Below are 17,994 nucleotides of genomic sequence, written 5' to 3' on the forward strand. Positions count from 1 at the left end.
AGTTTGCACCATCTTTAAATCACATACGTCCGTGTGAATTAATTCAAGGGGTTTTGTGCTTCGTTCAACCGAGTGAAACGACAACTTAGTCATTTTTGCTTCAAGACAAATATCACATTTATCTTGGGTATCCACTTCATTAGCCTTTAGTAAATCTAAATTCACTAATCTTTTGATGGCTTTTGAATTTACATGTCCCAATCTACAATGCCACAAATTTGAACACTCGGTCAAGTAAGAGGAAGTAGATGCTTTATTATTATTAGCCAACGGCTTTGCAACACTACGAGTTGCCACACTAAGCTTGAAAAGTCCATCGGTTACATAACCTTTTCTGAGTGACTTTCAAAACTTGTACAATGCAAACCTATCAGACTCAAATACAAGTTTAAACCCCTTATTAACTAGTATTGATCCTGACACTAGGTTCTTGCGGATGTCTGGGACATGCAACACATCCTTCAAAGTGATAGTGACGCCAGACGTCATCATGAGAATCACGCTGCCAATGCCGAGGACTTCGGACGATGCTTGATTCCCCATGTTGATCTTCCTTCCTTCAACCGCAGTATAGGAGGCAAACTTACTCCTATCTGAGCAGACATGAGCAGTAGCGCCGGTGTCGATGTACCAGCTACCCTTGTTATCAACAAGGTTAACTTCTTCAGTGACCACAACAATGAGTTCGTTTTCATCCCAGTCTTTGAACTCCTTCTCAACGACGTGGGCCGCCGGCTTCTTCTTCTTGCTGCGGCAGTCCTTGGCAAAGTGGCCAGTTTTGCCACACTTGAAGCATTGACCTTCAAATTTCTTTGCAGCCTGCTTTCCCTTCCCTTTATCCTTTTGACTTGGGCGATGGCGTTTGGTGGAGGGATCGCCCCGCTCCAATAGATTGGATTTGGCTTCAAGTGGGCTAAAGCCCTTAGCCTTTTGGTCACTTTTGCGCACATCAGCCTCAATGCGCAATTTCACGATCAAGTCTTCAAGGGTCATCTGCTTTCGCTTGTGTTTGAGATAGCTCTTGAAGTCCTTCCAACTAGGAGGAAACTTGTCAATGATCGTGCACCTTAAGAATTTGTCGGGCAAGGTCATCCCTTCAGCCACTAGTGCGTGGATGATCATTTGTAGCTCTTGAACTTGCTCCATGATGGGTCGAGAGTCGACCATCTTGTAGTCCATAAATTTGGATGCTACAACTTGTTCAGTACCTGCAACATTATCTATGTTATACTTTCTTTCTAGACTTTCCCACATCTCTTTTGATGTGGTTACAACGGAGTATACATTGTACAAACTATCATCTAAAGCACTTAGAATGAAATTTTTACAAAGATAATCTCCTTTTCTCAAAGCTTCATAGTCAGCCATGACTTCGAGCCTAGTCTCTTGATCGCTTGGCGCGGGCGGTTCATTTTCAGTGAGGAAGTTGGCGACGCCAAATGTTGTCAAGTAGAACAACATCTTTTGGTACAACCTTTTGAAGTCAGATCCTCCAAACTTTGGTGGCTTCTCGGCAGGTGGCATCATTCTTGGTGCCAAAGGTGCCAAACTTGGTCCATGGAAGGAACCAATTACATTGCCCCTGAAGGAGCCAACAACGTGGTTGGGCATAGAGCCCCCACCATTCATGTTGGGCATAGAGCCTGCCATGGTCGTACCAGCCCCGAAGGAACTAGCACCCGAGTGAGACCCGAAGGTCCCAGCATTCGTGTGAGACCCGAAGGCCCCCACACTTGATCCATTAAAGGATCCGAAGGAACCACTAAAAGTGGAACCAACCGATCCACTCAAGGTGGATCCACCAGTGGGCCCAAGGGGGTTAACAAACTCCCAAGGGGTTGTTGATGAAGATGGATAGAACCTAGGGGTTGGCATCATCAAGGGAATCGACGAAGTGTTGACAGGTCCAGTGGTCGCCATGGTGGAGGAAATGGCGGCGGCGGAGGTGGCAGCAGCGGTGTTGGATTCAGTCGACATCTCCAGCAAAGGTGTTAAATGTTTCGAAAGTGTTAAGTTCAGTTTATAGTCCAAATTCCTTCAAATGCAAGCTATCTTGTCTTGCGATTGTTGGTTTCTGGGATTACAAGAGATACAACCGGACGTAATACAACCAAAAAGAAGGAATACGAAAGGGGAAACTGAACTGAAATGAAATTACAATTGAGAAATCGAAACAGTAACCGTGAACAGTTGTTTAGCCGAGTCGAGGAGGCCTCTTTCCGCAAGATGAGATACGCCCCGGTAGTGCTCTCGGTTTGGCGTGTCGTCCCCAAAGATAAAACGGCTACGTCTCTGGTGAAGCAGCCCCGCAATCAACAGAGCTCCGGCGAACTGGATGAAGGAGAGGGCAGAGCTTTCGATAGAAAAACAATGCAGAGAGAGGGAGAGAGCTTATGCTGTTATGCTTGTGAATGGTGTGTCAAATGAAGTGGAATGACTAGCCTATTTATAGGCCAAGCCGCCATGCAGGGTCAACCAAGCCATGAAGGCTCATCATGGCTCATTCGTAACCGTCAGCGGTTACAAGCTTGTGGCAGGAGTGTGCCTTACGCGTGTGGAGCGTGTGGATTTCTCACGTGGCAGCCGTGTAGGCTTTGACTGTGCCACGCTTGACAATGTGTCAAGCCACTTGGATTGCTGACTCAACGGTGGTCTCAAAAGATTACTACGGGTCCAGACCCGAGCCCAAAGACAACCCAAAGACCAATTGACAATTGCCAAGTCCAAGTCCAAGTCCAAGTCCAAGTCCGAGACCGAGACCGAGCCCCGAGGCCCGCGGGCGGGCGGCGCGCGCGCGTGCGCTCACGTGTGGGCTTTTTCACCCATCTTGGTTTACTATAATTATTAAGTAACATAAAGTCACTTAATTTAAGCACATTAAAAGATGTGTCACTTCTCCTATGTGGGATAATTACCACTAGTTAATTATTCTCTAAGCTCAAACTCCAAGCTTTAATTAAAAGCTAATCATGCCCAACTTTAATCCACTATTTCTCACTCATCGGAAATCGAATTTGAGAAAGTGGATATACTACATTTATCTGCGTAAAATGTAGATCGACGCTATATCATTTAATTTCACAAAATTAGATGTCTCGTCACATTTATTATTTGGTCAAAATCCATTAACCGGACATATTTTATTCCATGATTTCTACAGCGCCTACATACAGAAATCGTGATCGTATCACTTCTCCATCAAATCCCCGTGCCCGTCTGCTTGTGCTTCATCTCCTATTGTTAGTTCTTGATCGTTTAAAATAAGTAGTGTATTAAGTTAGTAGTAGTAGTAGTAGTATTTTTCACGGAGATTATATTTAGCCATTTCAAACAAATTACACATAGAACAGATACAAGAATACAAGAGGAAAGAGGTAAACGACAGACAGAGTAGTAAACGAATGATCTAAAACAGAGGATTTTCTCTCAATCAATCAACGGCCTTCATGTCCCCATTATAGATCATAGTTGTAGAGACAAATGAAGAAGTTGCAATGTATGATAGCACGCCTTTTCTCATCTGCATCAATCAGGTGACTGTCATGCGCGCATCTCAGGTGCATCTGCCAATGCTCCAAATAGTACTTCCACAGATATCACACCCAACCCCCTAAATCAGGTTCATGGCATTGGATGAGTATGTGTTGAGGGTGGTGCAATGGACGCCGTATCTCTCTCGCCACCGCTGCAATACTCACACCCGTCGATGCTGCATCCATAAGTTTGCTCTCCGCTACCAAACCGCACTTCACAACCGTAAGGAAGTGGATGCTAATGGCTCCAATGATCAACCCTAACACTCATTTCTTTCTCACTCATTATGTGTTGTTATGACAAACTATCCTATGTTTCAAAAAAATTAGTAAAAGAAAATAAAGTAAGAAATATTTCAATTAGAGTAGGACCATCCAAAATAAATTACAGCTTAATTACGGTGAACCGAATAAAGTATGGTAAATAATTATGAAACAAATAATAAAACTAATTAAAAATAGTTCTTTATTTACTCTTGTAACTACGATGACTCGAATCTCGACCTGTTAATTAGAAAAGAAGAATTTTATTTAAGATGTGTTTTATCGTCCTTTTGTAATCTAGTTAAAACTCCACGCTCTAACATTTAGTATAGGTAATCTTGTTTATTTATTTTCATCTTCCTTCTAAGTACTTTTCTATGTCCTCATCCAAATTCATGGAATTTGACATGTACTATTAAACTTCTTATCTAAACAATGACTTCTTCACGTGACTTTACAAAACAGGTAAACAATTTTACTTAATAACTTTTGGATTTAAATGATATAAGTCGCCTTCGTATAATCGTTTGTACAATCAGTTTCTTGTTTTGTACCTTAGGGAAAAGAGTTGGCAATTTTCCTCACAGTTACACAAATTGATTACGTTATCATATGACATTTGATTTAAATATCATGGCACCGACCAATTACAGTAGAATTTTGAGAAAGGAGAAATTTCTAGGTTATCAAGAGTGTTAGAGTGGGTCACCTTATTTATATGTGATCACCTAATAATTATTTATTTTATGTTAATTGTCATGTAGGTAAAACTTTGACAATGGCTATGCACAAAATCTAGAAATATGTGACTCTGGTTTATTTATATCTTATAGCACTAAAGACTTATGGGTTAAAGAATTGTAATCAGTACTACTAGTAAAGCAATTTTGGGTGTCACATAGATCTATTCCTTTTTTATTGGATAGTTAAAATTTGGATATGGACTCGTATTTAGTGATATATTTATAAATATTTATGATGTCTGATCAAGTTTGTATCCAATCAATCACACCTACATTATAGAGAGTAAAATGTAGTAAGCATATCTTATGTGAACACGGGAATGGATCCCCTGCTGTGGAGGGGTGCACAGCAGGGGATGCTGCTCCTCACACCCCCTCATTTTAAAAAAAAAAAAAAAAAATTTAAATTTAATTAAATTAATAAAAAAATGGGGTGTGAGGAACAGCATCCCCTGCTGTGCACCCCTCCACAGCAGGGGATCCATTCCCATGTGAACACCATTTACGAGCAACACTTTTATTTAGTGTGTGTTGTTGTTTTATTAGTTTATCTTGATTCCAATACCCTAAATATTTTTATTGACATCATTATATTAGAAGTTAATTAATATTTTAAGATTATTTTTTACTATTATTTATATAGCTGAAGTAAATAAATAAAATAATAAATTGAGATTTTGATTTTTATGTCTTTATAAAGTTAATAACATCAATAAAGTTTTTTAAGATATTAATAATCAAATTAAATGTACAAAATAAAATTAATGAATTAAACAAAAATAGTGCTCAGAGTCGATACTTACATTTGAATTTGGGCTTTAATTTCTTCATACCAGCCCAGTCCTTTTATTTCAAGAAAGCTGGCCCACTTAATTAAATCCTTCCACTACATTTCATCAAAAAGATTTTCCCTTGGAAAAGCCCAATGCTTTAAATCTATAATCTAAAGCATCAAAATCAAAATGTACATTTATCTTTTCTCTTTATTTTATTCATTAACCAATCCGTACGTAACAAATAAACTAGGAACTTAATACCAGCTATTTTGACAAAAATAACATACTACTAGTGGTTCTATAAGTTCTAACACCTAATTCATTTCATTTTCATTTTTCATATTTATGTACACCAACTTTCATTCAGTGATAAATTTGCATAGTTTTTTTATTTATTCGTAATATATATTACTGCTATATAGAGTAATAGGTAATTAAATGACACTTGAATTATTACTTACAATTTCAAATAATTCCACATATAGATAGAAAAAATGTCACATATCATGTATAGGTCATTAGATTCGATTTTCCTATTAAATCTCTACTATGACAAGTTATATGGGCTGAGGCATACCTTTTCACTTAGTTAATTTTAATTATAATGCTTTAAATTTTAATTCAAAGCATTAACAAAATTAATTTCTAGAATACACCTACTCTACTGACCACTAATGTCACAGCGAATCTGGCATTAAATTTGAGATTAATCAAATGTGTAGTTTTTAGGAGTATTTTATTAAGTAACCAATCCGTACAATAATAAAAGTATTTTGTTTTCTTCTACGTTTTTTATAATGCTTCATATAGTAGGAGTATTAAATTTTAGAATAGTTGTTATATCTAATCACATAATAAATTCAATTAAAGAAGCTTCTTTTTTTTCTTTCTCTGTCTCTGTCTTTTGCTTTATTAACAGTTAATTTTTGTCTTTATCTTTGTTTTTGTGTTTTGCTTAGCCAACAGCCCAACAGTTTGTTTTGTGTTTTGCTTTTCGTACTGCTATGGATAAGCCATCAAGGCCATCCACAGTAGGAATAGCCCAGCAATAGCCCAGTCATAGTCCAGCCACTGCCACATCAGCAGCACTAAAAATACTCCTGCCACATCATCAAAACAAGCAAATAGCTCAGCAATAGCCCAGCCATAGCCTAGCCACTAATATCCACATCACTATTAACAAATATATACAAAATGAAATAATTAACAATCACACAATATGCGAAATTTAATTTACGAGACATATACGGAAAAAGTTTAATAATACTATTAAAATTTAAAAAAGTACAATAATTTTAAAAGTACATTAATTAAAAAAAAATACAATAATAAAAAAAAGTACATAAATTTTTAAAAAAATACAATAATAAAAAGGAGTGACAATTCAATCCTCGTCTCCGTCGTCGCCGCCTCCGTCGCCACCATCGCCGCCGCCACCATCGCCGCCGCCACCACCGCCGCCGCTGCCGCCGTCCTCCCTCCGTATCGCCTCCAACTCATCCTGCAGGCTCATGAGCAAGGTTTGAAGCACGCTCTTCTCCACGGGATCCGTCGCCACCCGCCATTCGGCCATCGTCTTGATCAACTGAGCGCGCGTTTGGGTGCGAGCGAAGAATTTGAGTTCCCGGGTGGAGTGGCCAAGGGGGGATGCCGACTGGACCTCCTGGGAAGCCCCGGCGTTCCCCCTCGCCGCCTGCTGAGCGCGCTTGCGCCCAATCGGTCGAGGTCGGCCACCGACCGACCGCGGCGTGGGGAACTCCTGCGTCGTCTCGGGGAGGTCGTGGGAACCACCGCTGCTGCCGCTGTAATCGCCGGTGTAGTTCAGTCGTTGCTTCTTCGGCCAGCCAGCGTCGACACCTACTCGAAACTTCTCGGACTCGCTCAGTACAATATAGCAGTTCCAGTAGGTGAAGTCCTTGTATAGCCCCTTCCTTTTGATTTGTTTGTCTTTATAAAATTAATAACATCAATAAATTTTTTAAAGATATTATTAATCAAATTAAATGTACAAAATAAAATTAATGAATTAAACAAAAATAGTGCTCACAGTCGATACTTACATTTGAATTTGGGCTTTAATTTCTTCATACCAGCCCCGTCCTTTTATTTCAATAAAGCTGGCCCACTTAATTAAATCCTTCCACTACATTTCATCAAAAAGATTTTCCCTTGGAAAAGCCCAATGCTTTAAATCTATAATCTAAAGCATCAAAATCAAAATGTACATTTATCTTTTCTCTTTATTTTATTCATTAACCAATCCGTACGTAACAAATAAACTATAAACTTAGTAACGAACCTTAATGCCAGCCAGCTATTTTGACAAAAATAACATACTACTAGTGGTTCTATAAGTTCTACGTAACACCTAATTCATTTCATTTTCATTTTTCATTTTCATGTACACCAACTTTCATTCAGTGATAAATTTGCATAGTTTTTTTATTTATTCGTAATATATATTACTGCTATATAGAGTAGTTGGTAATTAAATGACACTTGAATTATTACTTACAATTTCAAATAAGTCCATATATAGATAGAAAAAATGTCACATATCATGTATAGGTCATTAGATTCGATTACCTATTAAATCTCTACTATGACAAGTTATATGGGATGAGGCATACCTTTTCACTTAGTTAATTTTAATTATAATGCTTTAAATTTTAATTCAAAGCATTAACAAAATTAATTTTTAGAATACACCTACTCTACTGACCACTAATGTCACAGCGAATCTGGCATTAAATATTAGATTAATCAAATGTGTAGTTTTTAGGAGTATTTTATTCAGTAATCAATCCGTACAGTAATTAATACCAGCCCTGTTTTGGCAAAAGTATTTTGTTTTCATCTACGTTTTTTATAATGCTTTTAGAATAGTTGTTATATCTAATCACATAATAAATTCAATTAAAGAAGCTTCTTTTTTTATTTCTCTGTCTCTGTCTCTTGCTTTATTAAGAGTTAATATTTCTCTTTATCTTTGTTTTTGTCTTTTGCTTTGTCAACAGTTTGTTTTGTGTTTTGCTTTTCTTACTGCTATGGATAAGCCATCATTGATAATCCATGGTTTTGAGGATTTCTCGTTTATAATCACGAACTGAATGGATCATATAGTTTTAGATTCAATAAGTAATGTTAAAATAGACTTACATATAATCACATAATCTTGCTTGATAAATATAGAACTTTCATAATACCTAGTAGAATGTCCATCTAATGATGTCAGGAATCACAATGCATTCATAAACACAATAGATTCGTATGTAAGAAATGTTAGAGTAATAAGGCCTCACTGCTCCTAAACTAGTAGAATGTCCCCTGCGGACATTTGGTCTGCTGCCAGCGCTGAGTAGAATTTACGATTCCTGAGATTATTCGTGATGCCTGCCAGAATTAGTATAGAGATAAACTACATATACATCTCTGTGATTGTTATGATTCTACTTCCTCAACGTGTAAACTTCACACGCAATCAAGAAACGATTGCCGTCGTCGTCGAGCGCCCAAGCGTTTGGGTCGGCGGCGAGTCCGGCAGAAGGGGTGGCTGAGCGCGAGTGTAACTCGTCGGCAGCCGAGGGTTTGTTTCTTGAAGCAAAACTCAATTGAGCCAAAGTGTTAATTTCATAGATAATTCAATGGATGACATATTGGCTCTATTTATACTAAAACCCTAGAGTTGGTACGACCTATCTTAATACTTTCCGGAAAGAACCAACTAAGAAAACCCGAACGAGGCTTATAATTCGTCCGACTCAAATATAATTAAAATAACAAGGATAATCCAAAAATAAGTAAAACAAAAACATAAAATAATAAAAACGTAACAAATGAATTAGTCGCAGCCTTGGCGACTTAATTCATGAACTTCGCCGGTGCCTTGATCCGATCCCGCGGTCTCAGCGTCCTCGTCGCGGCTGCTTCCTTCTTCTTGTGTTGCGGCGCTGGAGATGCTTCATGGCCAGCCGTGTGTTCCTCCACCTCCGGGACAGTTGCCTCCTCTGCGTCGGGGGCCACTCGTATCAGTGATTCTTCTAGATTATTTAGCGATGTTAATTGAATGGATAGAGTAAGTTTTTTTTATTCCCGATGTTAATTGAATGGAAAACAAATGAAATAATTACACAGAGAATATAAGAATACAAGAGGAAAGAAGTAAACAACATGTGTATCATCATTCTAGACAGACTGACAGAGTACTAAACAAGTAATCTGAAACATATAATTTCTCTCAATCAATCAACAGCATCGATCATTCTTTCAATGCAGTAGAACAAACAAATGAAAAAGTTGCATAATGCACAGTAAAATCCAGGCCGTTCATGTTTATCCCGACGACAAATGTCGCAGCGGCGTTTTGTAGTGAGAAGTTGAAAGGTGAGAGGGTGTGGATGGGTTTCTGCATTCACATCATATTCCTGCCCCAACTTCATGTTTCTAAACCAGCTGGATGTAGTTGGAAAGCAATATGAATGGAAGGATAGATCGCAACTGCGGCAGTGATACATCCATCTCCTGGGATTCATCTGTGTTTCACATTGATCGCAGTAGAAATCGCCAGGACGGTTGAGAGTGGCGTCGTACGTTAGCAGCAGCGGGTGGTGCTCGTCCCATCTACGGCTGCTGACTGATGCCGGCAGCACAGCGCATCCAATGTGCACAATGAAATCACATGAGCTGTTGCTGCACCTGTAACAATCATAATTGGCTACTTGTTGGCCACAACCAGCAGCACACAACAAGCGCCGTCGGTTGATATCCCAGCGTAGATCCGACTGCGTCACATGGTTGAGGAGATGTTGCGGGTGAGCTGCGTGAAGTATGGTATCCGGCATACAAGCGCACTTCATATCTACTTTGAATCTGCACTCTCCACAACTGTAAAACAACCCATTCATAGGATACCCACAGACACTGCACGATTCCCGTGACCAAGGTTGAAGTTTGTCACCAGATTGGAGGAGTAGGTGGTGATCATCATCATCATGTTTTTGGTGGTGGGGTGAAAGAGAAGAGAGTTGAGGTGGCAAGTGAAAGCAGGCAATGTGAAGATTGTATTTGCATTCACTGCAACTCATATAGTAGTAATTTTTACTACTAGTTATAGGAGTGATGCACCCATCACATATCAATTCATATCTCACTCCATAATTCTCCTCATCTTCTTCTTCTTGGCTTTGATCATCTAGATGTGAAGATGAGAGTAAAGTGAGTTGATGTTGGTGATGAAGGAATTTATATTTCACATTCACCAACTCATCAAAAACAGCAGCAGCAGCAGCAGCAGCAGCAGGGATGATGATGGGTGGTATCAATGTTGTTCCTCCTCTTTGTCTCATCACAAACGGTGTAATTAGTTCCACGGCCACCTCATTCGTTGGAAGATGGACTATGTCTTTCCCAATGGATGGACTTGCATAAGTAATAGTACCAACAATAATTTAGTAAACAAAAGGAAGGATGATGTAGTAAGTAATGACATGAATGGTGTAAATATAAATCATACTCAATGACGCGAGGCTTCTTGTTGAAGGCGCATTTGATGTGGACAATATATCTGCAGAGAGGACAATGATATATCCAATAGTTGGGTAGAAAAGATATGCTGCATACATCACATTTGTATTGCATTCTGATGTATTCTGGTGGGACATGAAAAGAGAGAGTAAGAGAGTGATGATGGTCTTCCCTTTCCATGTTTTGAGGCAATGAAGCACATCTCTCATGGATCCAATACTCGCAATCATCTGCAGTGCATGTGTAGGAACTCCCTTTGCGTGTGGCGCCACAAGCATCGCACTTGAAGGGACACCTTCTCCTCAACAACTTCAATCCATGGTCAGGATGACTTGGATGATGACGTATGATGGTGCGCCTTTGCTCATCATCACGGGTTGCTGCATTGATCAGGTGACTGTCATGCGCGCATCTCAGGTGCATCTGGAACCAGCATCCTGAGCTTGTACATTTGTAGCCAATGCTCCAAATAGTACTTCCACAGATATCACACCCCCCTAAATCAGGTTCATGGCATTGGATGAGGATGTGTTGAGGGTGGTGCAATGGACGGCGTATCTCTCTCGCCACCGCTGCGCATTCTTGGTGCAATAGTTTTGTATACTCACACCTGTCGACGCTGCATCCATAAGCTTGCTCTCCGCTACCAAACCGAACTTCACAACCATAACAATATTCTAAATCACGAGTATCCACCAGAGTAAGGGGATGCTCGTGGCTCCAATGATCAATCATCTCCCTCTCATCATCCTCCATCTCTATCTTTTTTTCTTCCTCACTCATTATGTATTGTTATGACAAACTATCCTATGTTTCAAACATTTTATAACAGACATATAGCACACACATCAATAAAATCATAGTACAAAACTTCCAACATCAGCAAAGAATAATGTGTCACAATTTCACAACAACAAAGTATTCATTTCACTCAAAGAATCTTCTTTTACTTTTGCACTGTCTCTCTCTTTTTCTTGAAGCATGTTACTAGATATATATTCTCAAATATAATGTTATGTACTCTACTCTGAGGGTTTCTCATTTTTTAAAAGCAAAAACTGAATGGTTTACTTTGACTATTGAGTATATAGTTGTTATACATTATTTCAATATGAAAAGAAGAATGTAAAACAATCACAACTAAATCAAACAATCACTTTGCTTTTCTAACATCTTTGTATATTTTTTTTCTCTTTATTTTTTCTTTTGCTTTTCTAACATCTTTGTCTTTTGTTTTTGTCTTTTGCTTTTCACTTTGGATTCAGCTCAAAGATTGTTTTGCATATTTCTTATCATCGCTCATATTTTATAGTACTCCCTCCATCTCATTCAAGATGACCATGTCCCTTATGTAGACAGACGATCCAGAGGTCCGTGAGAATTTACGATTCTTGAGATTGTTCATGATAGCAAAGAGATAAACTACATCTGTGTGATACTTCTACTGTACTGACCGTAGAGTCATTAGAAAAGTATTGAGAACGTGACAATATTTATATATATATATATATATATAGGGAGATGATCAAAATAAGTATGTGTTTAAATCCAGAAATGCAGACCAAATCTTGGCCCTAGGATTAGATGATCTAATGGTCAATAATTAACAAAAAACACGGAAGGTCATAATTAAGCAATTTTAGGTCATATTATAATATTTGGGTTTAATGTCATGCTAAGATCGTTTTAGGTCATGCTTTGTTAGCATGACCTAAAAATTACCTAATTATGACCTAAAAGTGACCTAATTATGATATTGTTCTGCGTTTCTGTATTTAAATCTAGTTTTGCATAGATCAAAACCCATTATATATATATATATATATATTTACTCCCTCCGTCCCCCAATATGTTTCCCATGCAACTATCACACTTAACAACAAATCTTTACAATGACTAGTAAGAGAATATGTGTGATGCTTGCTTATAAATGTATTGTACTAATTTTACTGTTTTGTTGTTGTAATTAATAATGTATTATAAGAAATGATAAACATAAAAAAAAAGGAGTGGAAAGAGGTAGACAACATCCCTTATCATCATTCATTCACTCTAGACAAAGTATGATAGTTAATTTCTCTCAATCGACGGCCTTCGTGTCCTCATCTTCGATCATTTTGGCTCCGCAGTAGTTAAAACAAATGAAAAAGTTGCATAATGCACAGTAAAATCCTTCCCATCCATGCTTATCCCAACCACAAGTGTCGCAGTTGCGTTTTGTGGTGATAAGTTGAAAGGTTAGAGGGTGTGGATGGGTTGAGGCATTCACATCATATTCCTGCCCCAACTTCATGTTTCTTTTTTATCTTTGTTTTTGTCTTTTGCTTTTCTCACAGTTTGTTTTGCCTTATGCTTTTCTCTTTTGATACAACTCACGGATTGTTTTGCATTTATACTTCTATATAATGCTCTTGACTTTACTAAAGTAAATCAAATACGTAGTATATAATTTGAACTGATGTTGAATCAGTAGAAGATGTTATAACCAAGAAACACAAAAGCAAAAGTTAATCAGAATCCATCCATTGTTAAATCAGCATGACTAACCTGCAGGCCAATCCGGCCCCAGAAGCCCGGCCTCCTAGACTTCCTGCACAGCAGCATTTTGATCTCAGCATTCTTAATCACCACTTTTGTAAGTTGCTTTATATATACAATGCAGGCCACTTCGTTCTTTCTTCAATGGAAGCTGCACCACTTAGGTATACACCGATAGCCTAATTGCGAGAACGGATCAAACAAGAAGTAGCCAAATATTGAATAAAATGTGAAATATAAAATCAATCAAACACTGCAACTCTTGTGAATATTCAAGTCAAGCCTTTTTGAGTTGATTTAAAAAGTCATTAGCCGCAGAATTTCACCATACAATTATCTGATAATCTGTGTTTATTCACATTTTCACAAATGGTCACATATTTTTCAAACTAAACAACTAACTGTAAATGATAATCAAGTATTTAGTCATCCAAAAGAATAGCAAAAATTAATCCAGTTCCACAAAACAAATATTCAGAGACATTACTAAAACAAACTATCAATTACTTATGTAACTCATGTATGGTTTCATTAAAGTACACTTATAGAGGAAAGAGGTAAACAACCTATGATTCATCATTCTAGCCAGAGTACTGAACAACTGATCTGAAACATATAATTTCTCTCAATCGACGGCCTTCATGTCGCCCGTTCCGATCATATCTTCTCCACAGTTGTTGAGACAAATGAAGAAGTTGCATGATTCACAGTAAAATCCAGGTCGTTCATGCTTATCCAAACGGCAAATGTTACAGCGGCGTTTTATGGTGAGAAGTTGAAAGGTGAGAGGGTGTTGGTGGGTTGCGGCACTCACATATTCCTGCCCCAACTTCATGTTTCTATACTCGCCGGATGTAGTTTGAAAGCATATAGGATGAAAGGATAGATCGCAGGTGCGGCAGTGATACATCCAGCCCTTGGGATTCATTCGTGTTTCGCATTGATCACAGTAGAAGTCACCAGGATGGTTGAGAGTGGCGTCGTACGTCAACAACAGCTGGTGGCGCCTGTCCCATCTACGGCTGCTGACTGATGCTGGCAACACAACGCATCTAACATGCACGATGAAATCACAAGAGCTGTTGCAACACCTGTAACAATCATAATAAGATGCATTCACATCGCAACTAGCACACAAAAAGCGTCTTGAGTTGTCCTTATCTCTGTCTAGGTCATCCTCAGCCACATGATTGAGGAGATGTTGCGGGTGAGCTTCGTGATGTATGGTATCTGGCATACAAGCGCACTTGATATCTACTTTGAAGCTGCACTCTCCACAACGGTAAAACAACCCATTCATACGATACTCACAGACACTGCACATTTCCTGTGTCCAAGGTTGAAGTTTGTCACCAGATTGGAGGAGTAGGTGGTGATCATCATCATCATGTTTTTGGTGGTGGGGTGAAAGAGAAGAGAGTTGAGGTGGCAAGTGAAAGCAGGCAATGTGAAGATTGTATTTGCATTCACTGCAACTCATATAGTAGTAATTTTTACTACTAGTTATAGGAGTGATGCACCCATCACATATCAATTCATATCTCACTCCATAATTCTCCTCATCTTCTTCTTCTTGGCTTTGATCATCTAGATGTGAAGATGAGAGTAAAGTGAGTTGATGTTGGTGATGAAGGAATTTATATTTCACATTCACCAACTCATCAAAAAACAGCAGCAGCAGCAGCAGCAGGGATGATGATGGGTGGTATCAATGTTGTTCCTCCTCTTTGTCTCATCACAAACGGTGTAATTAGCTCCTCGACCATCTCATTCGTTGGAAGATGGACTATGTCTTTCCCAATGGATGGACTTGCATAAGTAATAGTACAACAATAATTTAGTAAACAGAAGGAAGGATGATGTAGTAAGTAATGACATGAATGGTGTAAATATAAATCATACTCAATGACGAGAGGCTTCTTGTTGAAGGCGCACTTGATGTGGACGATATATCTGCAGAGTGGACAATGATATATCCAATAGTTGGGTAGAAAAGATATGCTGCATACATCACATTTGTATCGCAATCTGATATATTCTCTTGGGACATGAAAAGAGAGAGAAAGAGAGTGATGATGGTCTTCCCTTTTCAAGTGTTGAGGCAATGAAGCACATTTTTGATGGATCAAATATTGGCAAGCATCTTTGGTGCATATATAGGAACTCCCTTTGCGTGTGGCACCGCAAGCATCGCATTTGAAAGGACACCTTCTCCTCAACAACTTCAAGTCATGGCTGGGGTGACTTGGATGCCGTATGACCGCACGCCTTTGCTCATCAACGTCACGGGTTGCTGCTGCATCGATCAGGTCACTGTCATGCGCGCATCTCAGGTGCATCTGGAATCCGCATTGTAAGCTGATGATTGGGCGAATTTTTGATGGTAATAAATGCAGGTAATAAATATAGATCACGACACCGAAAGTTACGTGGTTCGATTTACTGAGGTAAATCTACGTCCACGGGAAGAAAGGAGGGCAAATTTGTATTGCTTGATCTGGATTACAGCTTACAACACTGACTTGCTATATGATATTCGATATCTAGAGAGCTCTCTCGTCTATCTGATCTAAGTTCTATTTATACATGTGAACCAAGATCGTGGCTTCCAGGTTGACAACAGCTTCATACCACTAAATAGATCGTGGGTGTGGTGGAGGTCGTGGAGGTCCTGCATGGGTCCACTATCCAAGATCGTGGCTTGCAGGTTGACAACTGCTTCATACCACTAAATAGATCGTGGGTGTAGTGGAGGTCGTGGAGGTCCTGCATGGGTCCACTATCTCCTTGTTCGGTCGAATACTGAGACCGAACTGCTGAACTTTGCCGATCAGCTTTGGCCGATCTGAGAGTAGAGCTTGATTGGTTCTTTTGCCGATCTGAGAGTAGAGCTTGATTGGTTCTTTTGCCGATCTGAGAGTAGAGCTTGATTGGTTGGCTTTTACCGAGCTGTAGGCTGCGACCGAACTCTTTGGTTGTGCCGAACCGAACTGAACTCTTTGGTCGTGCCGAACTGATACTCTTTCTTTGGGCTAATGGGCCGTCACTGCTATTGGGCTCGCCATTAGGGTTTAGTTGTTTAGTTCGTACCCCATCACTACCCCCCCCAAAAAGCGAAGTGAATCACTTCGGCATTTTGGATGAGTGTAAGGGGGAGGCTGACGTCAGGGGACGTGCCATGCGCGTGTCTGCATTAAATGCGATAGCAAATCCGGCCGTTGAATCCAGAAAAAGGGGGATTTGAAACGGCGCTACGGATTTGAAAGGCCTCTGTGAATCTGATAAATATTACCATTTTCCATCATTGGAACACTTTTGCTATTGTTTCTTCTGCATTCTCTCTCTTTTGCGCAAAATTTCCTTCCGCTCCTTCAAGAATTTCTTCAGAACTTCTTCAGACTTTCAAAGAGTAAGAATCATGTCTTCTTCTTCTTCTTCTGAGTCAGGTAGCGGTAGGAAAGGGGGTAAGGGATCTTCTAGCCGGAAAGAGTCCGGGGAGAAGACCGTAGAATACTTTCACAGCATCTTGAGTAAGGACACTGTGATATCCCTACACGGAAAATATCTTCTTCCCGGGGGGAAGGTGGTGATTCCCGACGACGATCATAGGGCTAACTCGCCGCCGGAGGGTTATGCCACCGTTTACGAAGCCTGCTTAGAATGCGGGCTTCGTTTCCCTCTTCCCCCACCTTTTGTAGAGCTTCTTGATTTTTTCCAACTCCCTTTAGGTCAGGTGACTCCGAATTCTTGGAGGCACTTATCGGCCTTTGCTGCCGAACTGCGTAGGCTAGATAAGGATCTGTCTCTGAGGGCAATCCTTAATTTCTTCCAGTTTAAGAGGAAGGGATCTTGGTTTTACTTGATCCCTTTACAGCCCTTTAGAGCCTTTTGTAAAACCAAATGGCCGAAATGGCAAAATCGCTTCTTTTTTTACAATAGGACAGCGGCTCCGGGCTTTCCCTGGAGAGGGCCGAAGTCCGTAATTCCTCATCCTCGGTTAGAACCGTTGAACGAGCTCGAGGGCGAGCTCAATAAGATTCCTATGATTAGGACGCAGTACTTGGAGTCTGAGCTCGTCAAGGGCAACTTCGTGTTCGACTCCTCGTCTTCGGACGACGAGACTGAGGGTGAGGATTTCTTTTTTATGCACTACTACCTTGACGACGAAAACTAACCTTGTTTTCTTGCTTTTTGGCAGTGAACTTGCTAAACAAGCTCGGTCACAAATCCTCCGAATCTAAGGAACCGGAGAGGCCGAAAACCACCAGCTCGGCGTCTGATGCCGAGAAGAATCCGAAGAGGCAAAAGACCTCTTCGGATCCAAAGAAGCCGGAGTCGACTTCGGCAAATAGGAAGGCGAAGCTTCAGAAGCCCCCAAGAGCGCCAGAGAAAGACGTGGTCTTGGCGCCTCCTTCGGAACATATCTGTGAGCCCTTTTTATGGCCCACGGACTTCGCCGAGGTGAATTCTCTTCTTGATTTTCTGGCCTTGCTTTTTTCCTGTATTTTTTGTGGCCCCTCGGTTGACTTTTTCCTTTTTCCATTTTCAGAGGAACGATATGCTCAGCAAGCTCGTCGCAGTTGAACTCTCTAAAGCGTCCAGCGACTATGCTGAGAT

At 39.9% G+C, this 17,994-nt stretch overlaps 2 protein-coding genes across 2 annotated transcripts; both read right to left on the minus strand.

Moving 5' to 3' along the window:
- Positions 1-9,442: 9,442 nt before the first annotated feature.
- On the minus strand, positions 9,443-11,725 carry LOC121767117. Its single transcript, XM_042163311.1, has 2 exons — positions 10,829-11,725; positions 9,443-10,734 (listed from the first exon to the last, which is right to left on the minus strand). The coding sequence occupies exons 1-2, from the start codon at positions 11,620-11,622 to the stop codon at positions 9,558-9,560; spliced, it is 1,971 nt and encodes a 656-aa protein (XP_042019245.1). The 5' UTR covers positions 11,623-11,725; the 3' UTR covers positions 9,443-9,557.
- Positions 11,726-13,864: 2,139 nt separating this feature from the next.
- On the minus strand, positions 13,865-15,206 carry LOC121767897. The gene has a single exon (XM_042164230.1). It carries the CDS (start codon positions 14,855-14,857, stop codon positions 14,003-14,005), a length of 855 nt encoding a protein of 284 aa, XP_042020164.1. The 5' UTR covers positions 14,858-15,206; the 3' UTR covers positions 13,865-14,002.
- Between the last annotated feature and the right edge of the window lie 2,788 nt (positions 15,207-17,994).

Source organism: Salvia splendens, chromosome 15, assembly GCF_004379255.2.
Source record: "Salvia splendens isolate huo1 chromosome 15, SspV2, whole genome shotgun sequence".
Taxonomy (NCBI): domain Eukaryota; kingdom Viridiplantae; phylum Streptophyta; class Magnoliopsida; order Lamiales; family Lamiaceae; genus Salvia; species Salvia splendens.

Coding starts and splice junctions, on each gene's coding strand:
- LOC121767117 (XM_042163311.1), bottom strand. CDS start 11,622: ATGAGTGAGGAAGAAAAAAAGATAGAGATGGAGGATGATGAGAGGGAG. Junction 10,735..10,828: donor AAGAAGCCTCGCGTCATTGA/GTATGATTTATA, acceptor TACTTATGCAAG/TCCATCCATTGGGAAAGACA.
- LOC121767897 (XM_042164230.1), bottom strand. CDS start 14,857: ATGAGTTGCAGTGAATGCAAATACAATCTTCACATTGCCTGCTTTCAC.